Source organism: Microcaecilia unicolor, chromosome 3 (assembly GCF_901765095.1).
Source record: "Microcaecilia unicolor chromosome 3, aMicUni1.1, whole genome shotgun sequence".
Classification (NCBI taxonomy): domain Eukaryota; kingdom Metazoa; phylum Chordata; class Amphibia; order Gymnophiona; family Siphonopidae; genus Microcaecilia; species Microcaecilia unicolor.
Genome location: NC_044033.1, coordinates 523,535,722 through 523,542,884, shown reverse-complemented (window position 1 = coordinate 523,542,884; position 7,163 = coordinate 523,535,722). Strand labels below are relative to the sequence as shown.

Here is a 7,163-nt window from a genome sequence, read left to right as displayed (position 1 = left end):
AGTAAGTACCACTGAAAGACCGTACAGGACAGATGAAATCCTCACAAAACAAATGTAAAAACACAAAGGAACTTGCTATAGTTTGGGTAGATTAAACACCATGAAAATGGGACACCTCTTGGAACCAGATAAGGCAACAAACGGCAAAGGTGGGGAATCACAGGAACTGTGTATCCCTCTAGCTGGAATATGTGCAGGAAGCTACAGTCCTGAGTTATTCGCTAACAAGTTAGTTTTTTTTTTGTTGTGCTTGTTCAAGGTGCATTCTGAAGCTATTAAAGCTAGCAGCTGTCTCTCTGACATGCCGAACACTGTTGGGAGAGAAGCACCCCTGCTTGGTACTGTAAGTTCTTCTTCTGACTCTGCCACAGGGTCAGAGATATCCAGAGGAGTGTTTGCTCACATATGTCACGTCTCTCTGATCCACTGATCAGTCTTGGGATTACAAGACTAAAAGTTCCCAGCACTGTGTCAGCTTGTCCTCACTGGCAGCGTTCAGGATCACGTGCTTCTGATCATACTGCATACCTCCTGCAAAGACCGGAGAGAAGATATTAAATTAAGGAAATAAAAGTTGATATTTAGTAGGTGTTAGACAAAGAAGGCACATGTTATCCCTTAAGATTAGAACTAGAATGGTTCTGAATGAAATGAAAGTCAGACACTCTATCACTGACATCTCATTTCAGTAACAGGGTGGTTTGAACAGCATGAGAAGATCTCATTTCAAGTCAGCCTGGAATCCTTCTGGGGCTGTGCACTACCATTTCTCAAAATGGCAGCATATGAAAAGGATACCGCTCCAGAAGATGGCAGTACTGTTGGTCCAAAGGGGGTGAAGAAAAGAGAGTAACGCCCTGCCCAGAACAGCTAGGATTGAAACCACTTGGCAATACTGCTCACAAGTTTCAAACTTGTGCAGATTCAACCTCTATTATTTTCTGCAGGATGGAGGAAGAGATGTGATGGCCCTGACAGTCCTCTCAGATCAGTGAATAAACTTAGCTGCAGCTCTGCTTCTACCTTATATGGAGAATTAGACACATAATCCCATGGAGTGGAGGAGTAGCCTAGTGGTTAGTGCAGTGGACTTTGATCCTGGGGAACTGGGTTTGATTCCCACTGCAGCTCCTTGTGACTCTGGGCAAGTCACTTAACCCTCCATTGCCCCAGGTACAAAGAAGTACTGCTTTGAATGTAGTTGCAAAAGCCACAGAAAAGCAGTACATCAGTAGGCAGAGTCATTTCTGAAAAAAAGCTAGTAAATGGTGATATTAAATGATGTAATAATATAACCGTGTAGTGTGCCACCAGAGTTCTGCTGATCCTCTTTTCTGTTTTATTTATTCTTGTGGTCATTGGGTGGGACACGATGGGGCTCATTTTCAAAGCACTTAGACTGTTTATAAAATTTCACAGGCTACTATGTAACTTTATAAGTCTAATGGGCTGATGATGAAACGCAAATGCGGGTGCTAGAGGCCATTAGCACTGGAATAGCGTCCGCGTTTGCCTTCGCCCTATGATCACAGCAGGCAAGCGCGTGTAACAAGTTCGCCAGCTCTGAGCTCAAGTAGCATGCAAATGCATGCTGAACAGGGTATTAGGTATCCCCCCCCCCCAATGCTCAGCAGGCAGTGTCAAACACTGGCACTGCTCCTGTGGCAAATATCTGGCGTTAGGGGTTGTGATGCATTGGGGAGGACTAGGGAGCCCTGTCCAGCGTGCATTTGCATGCTTACAGACTCCCCCTCCAAGCAAAACAGTGGCCCAGTGGGCACCACCTCCACCCACCCTGGTAGCCTAGTGCTCCCCCCTTTTGAAGCAGGAGGAAGGAGTATCACTCCCTCCTCCTGTGAGCGCTGCCTTCAAAATGGCAGTGTCTGCCCTGCCCAGTGCATCCTGGTATGTGTGGGTCTTCAATAACATATAAGGGAGAAACTCCATTATATGGTACTGAAGCCCCATCCAGTGCATCCCAGGATGCACCGGGTAGGGCAAGACGGTGCTCACAGGAAGAGTGCTACTCCATTCTCCTGCTTCAAAAGGTAGGGGGGGGGCTATTAAGCCACCAGAGAGGGTGGGGTGGTGCCCACTGGGCTACCAGGGAAACTGTTTTGTACTGGGGGGGGGGGGGGGGGGGCTGGGACCTTCAGCCCCTTGTATTAGTTTGAAAGGGCTTTTTCTTTGGACAACTTGTGCACATACCCAGGCACGTCTCCTGCAGAAGTACCCCAATGATCAGAGCTAATAGCACGCCTAAATTTGCATTCTATTAGCTCTGATCATCGGGGCTTTATTTCCCTATGCTGTTGCAGCGCTAATTTTAGTGTTGTTCGGACCAGCGTGGGGGTTTTCATCATCTGCCTGTAAGTGCTTTGAAAATACGCCTTTATGTCAATAGGGATTTGTATATGTGGATGAGAGAAAATAGGAAGAAAGCATTGGATAGGTTGAATGGTGGGTTTGTATGCTATACTGGGCTGTTTATTCACTAATAATCTACTTCTTAATTCATAAAACTCTTAACTCCCCAGTAGATATGGAATTTGGTACAGTCACAGCCTCAGCCAGCCAGAAATCTTGGGTTCCAATTAGACTACAATATTACACTGGAAACACAAATTAATAGGTTATTAAAGGGGCAATCTTTAAATTAAAAATAGGAAATATGGCCGTTTTTAGACTAGGTCATTCAGATTAGTGGTACAGGCTTTAATTATTGAATATTTATATTACTGAAATAGTAAAACCCCTAGGATGCCTTCAAGGTGTATAAAATGCAGCATCCAGGGCAACTACCAAGGTGTCTAGGTGGACACTAGTATCACTGTTACTATGTCAGTTACTCGTGCCTCAGTTGGTAGCCACTGGCAAACACAATTGGCTAGCAGATTGCATCTCCTTTACTTCTACCCAGGCTGGGCTGACTCTAGAGGGTCATGTCAAGGCTCATATTATCTCTATTATTTGAATTTTAGTGCTGTTAAATGTGTTTATTTTTGATCCAGTTTCATGATAGTCCTGTTATTAGGGTCTAGTTTGCTGTTTTCATTTATTGTATTTATGATATTAACGAAACTGTAAATTTTATGTGAAACTGTACCTGCTTGTGAGGGAATGAGTAACACAGTGCAGGCGTCCCTAGATCCACTCCCTCACTGAGGTTACAGTTCAACCACCTTACAGCAAGTGGTGCTAATCCTGCCTTGGCAGAGGCTGAACTGCAGAGTCAGTGTTAGGTTGTCTGGCCAGAAGGGACGGCTCAACAGTGAGCAGAAGTAAAAAGCCCTCGGACAGAGCAGAATGGGGAGGGGCCTGAGAGGAGAAGAGCTGCCCCGGAGTACAGGTGTCCACTACCTGTGTGTAAGTTACAGGCCTGTGTGGAGTTGTGTCTGAAACTAGAGAGACCTGATTCCCACTTTACTGTCCCTGTGAAGTAACAGAGTTCAGTACTTGTTTAATAAAAGGAGTTTTGTTTTCATTTTCTCCTTGTCTGACTGTATTTTATGAAGGCCTCCTGCACCAACCGGGCACACATAATCACACTGCTGTACACCACCTTGGGTGAATCTTTCATAATGGCGGTTAATAAATCCCATTAAATAAATAAATAAACCAGTGTGAGGTTTAATCCGTTGCTTCTGATGTTTCGAGTAACGAGGGGGAAATAGTCTGCACTACCTGAAAGCACAACCTGGAGTGGGATGTCCTGGGGAGGAAGCTTTTACTGGCAGTCCCTTCATACGATCAGATGGCGAGAGTGAGAGCTTTCTCAGTGGCAGCACCAGAGGCACAGGAAAAGTCTGCCAGAAAATCTAAGACAGGGATTATAGGACCTTTGGTAAACAATAGCTGTTTCTTGTGGGGATTTCTGCTGAGTAGGAAAGTGAAGGGAGTCTGCTGCTATTTATACTAGTGTATGTTGTTTTAGAATGCTGATCGCTGTTGTATGCATTTTTTCCAAGCTTTGTACACCACCTTGGGCATATTTTGATACAAGAAGACAGTTAATAAATTTGTAAGATAAACCAACCAACCCACCCACTTGATCTCTTCCCTGTTTTGCATCTGTTTCCACTCTGTGCTCATTTCTTCCAGGATCTTACCTTTGACGTCTAACACAAGGTTGGGCTTGAACCGGCTATAGATCTTGCTGTCAGGTCTGATGCTCCAGGACTGGCTTTCACTGTTCTGTTCCAGGGATAGGCCAAGCTTGGAACCCATAGTGATGAGGCTTCCCGAAACAGCCAAGCAGCATTCTTCTGCTATCTATTATCCATGAAGAAGGGAAAACAGGATCAGCACATAGTAATGGTGTAGCACAAGGCACTAAAATTTATCTGCCTGTTAAGAACATAAGAACAGCCACACTGGGGGTCAGACAGCCTAGTATCCTGCTTTCAATAGGAATAGTAGTGTATATGTGCATAAGTGAGTACAGCGAATGCTACATACCTGTAGAAGGTATTCTCCGAGGACAGCAGGCTGATTGTTCTCACTGATGGGTGACGTCCACGGCAGCCCCTCCAATCGGAAACTTCACTAGCAAAGTCCTTTGCTAGCCCGCGCGCACCGCGCATGCGCGGCCGTCTTCCCGCCCGAAACCGGCTCGAGCCGGCCAGTCCAGTATGTAGCAAGACAATACACTTCAAGGGAAGACACAACTCCAAAGGGGAGGCGGGCGGGTTGGTGAGAACAATCAGCCTGCTGTCCTCGGAGAATACCTTCTACAGGTATGTAGCATTCGCTTTCTCCGAGGACAAGCAGGCTGCTTGTTCTCACTGATGGGGTATCCCTAGCCCCCAGGCTCACTCAAAACAATAACATTGGTCAATTGGGCCTCGCAACGGCGAGGACATAACTGAGATTGACCTAAAAAATTTACCAACTAACTGAGAGTGTAGCCTGGAACAGAACAAACAGGGCCCTCGGGGGGTGGAGTTGGATCCTAAAGCCCAAACAGGTTCTGAAGAACTGACTGCCCGAACCGACTGTCGCGTCGGGTATCCTGCTGCAGGCAGTAATGAGATGTGAATGTGTGGACAGATGACCACGTCGCAGCTTTGCAAATTTCTTCAATGGAGGCTGACTTCAAGTGGGCTACCGACGCAGCCATGGCTCTAACATTATGAGCCGTGACATGACCCTCAAGAGCCAGCCCCGCCTGGGCGTAAGTGAAGGAAATGCAATCTGCTAGCCAATTGGATATGGTGCGTTTCCCTACAGCCACTCCCCTCCTATTGGGATCAAAAGAAACAAACAATTGGGCGGACTGTCTGTGGGGCTGTGTCCGCTCCAGGTAGAAGGCCAATGCTCTCTTGCAGTCCAATGTGTGCAGCTGACGTTCAGCAGGGCAGGAATGAGGACGGGGAAAAAATGTTGGCAAGACAATTGACTGGTTCAGATGGAACTCCGACACGACCTTTGGCAGAAACTTAGGGTGAGTGCGGAGGACTACTCTGTTGTGATGAAATTTGGTGTAAGGGGCCTGGGCTACCAGGGCCTGAAGCTCACTGACTCTACGAGCCGAAGTAACTGCCACCAAGAAAATGACCTTCCAGGTCAAGTACTTCGGATGGCAGGAATTCAGTGGCTCAAAAGGAGGTTTCATCAGCTGGGTGAGAACGACATTGAGATCCCATGACACTGTAGGAGGCTTGACAGGGGGCTTTGACAAAAGCAAACCTCTCATGAAGCGAACAACTAAAGGCTGTCCTGAGATCGGCTTACCTTCCACTTGGTAATGGTATGCACTGATTGCACTAAGGTGAACCCTTACGGAGTTGGTCTTCAGACCAGACTCAGACAAGTGCAGAAGGTATTCAAGCAGGGTCTGTGTAGGACAAGAGCGAGGATCTAGGGCCTTGCTGTCACACCAGACGGCAAACCTCCTCCAATGAAAGAAGTAACTTCTCTTAGTGGAGTCTTTCCTGGAAGCAAGCAAGATGTGGGAGACACCCTCCGTCAGACCCAAAGAGGCAAAGTCTACGCCCTCAACATCCAGGCCGTGAGAGCCAGAGACTGGAGGTTGGGATGCAGAAGAGCCCCCTCGTCCTGCGTGATGAGGGTCGGAAAACACTCCAATCTCCACGGTTCTTCGGAGGATAACTCCAGAAGAAGAGGGAACCAGATCTGACGCGGCCAAAAAGGAGCAATCAGAATCATGGTGCCTCGGTCTTGCTTGAGTTTCAACAAAGTCTTCCCCACCAGAGGGATGGGAGGATAAGCATACAGCAGACCTTCCCCCCAATCCAGGAGGAAGGCATCCGACGCCAGTCTGCCGTGGGCCTGAAGCCTGGAACAGAACTGAGGGATCTTGTGGTTCACTTGAGATGCGAAGAGATCCACCAGGGGGGTGCCCCACGCCTGGAAGATCTGTCGCACCACACGGGAATTGAGCGACCACTCGTGAGGTTGCATAATCCTGCTCAACCTGTCGGCCAGACTGTTGTTTACGCCTGCCAGATATGTGGCTTGGAGCACCATGCCTTGACGGCGAGCCCAGAGCCACATGCTGACGGCTTCCTGACACAGGGGGCGAGATCCGGTGCCCCCCTGCTTGTTGACATAGTACATGGCAACCTGATTGTCTGTCTGAATTTGGATAATTTGGTGGGACAGCCGATCTCTGAAAGCCTTCAGAGCGTTCCAGATCGCTCGCAACTCCAGAAGATTGATCTGCAGATCGCGTTCTTGGAGGGACCACCTTCCTTGGGTGTGAAGCCCATCGACATGAGCTCCCCATCCCAGGAGAGACGCATCCGTGGTCAGCACTTTTTGTGGCTGAGGAATTTGGAAGGGACGTCCCAGAGTCAAATTGGAGCAAATCGTCCACCACAACAGGGATTCGAGAAAACTCGTGGACAGGTGGATCACGTCCTCTAGACCCCCAGCGGCCTGATACCACTGGGAAGCTAGGGTCCATTGAGCAGATCTCATGTGAAGGCGGGCCATGGGAGTCACATGAACTGTGGAGGCCATGTGGCCCAGCAATCTCAACATCTGCCGAGCTGTGATCTGCTGGGACGCTCGCACCCGTGAGACGAGGGACAACAGGTTGTTGGCTCTCGTCTCTGGGAGATAGGCGCGAGCCGTCCGAGAATCCAGCAGGGCTCCGATGAATTCGAGTTTCTGCACTGGAAGAAGATGGGACTTTGGGT

The 7,163-nt window shown here is 48.3% G+C and overlaps 1 protein-coding gene across 1 annotated transcript in view; it reads right to left on the bottom strand.

The window, feature by feature from the left end:
* Positions 1–221: 221 nt before the first annotated feature.
* Positions 222–7,163, bottom strand: part of CRYBG1 (crystallin beta-gamma domain containing 1) — a 262,927-nt gene continuing 255,985 nt past the window's right edge. The window contains exons 20-21 of the mRNA XM_030199173.1: positions 4,110–4,272; positions 222–531 (exon numbers count right to left, since the gene is read on the bottom strand). Coding sequence (XP_030055033.1) covers positions 443–531; positions 4,110–4,272 — 252 coding nt within the window. The 3' untranslated portion in view covers positions 222–442. The remainder of the gene's footprint in view (positions 532–4,109; positions 4,273–7,163) is intronic.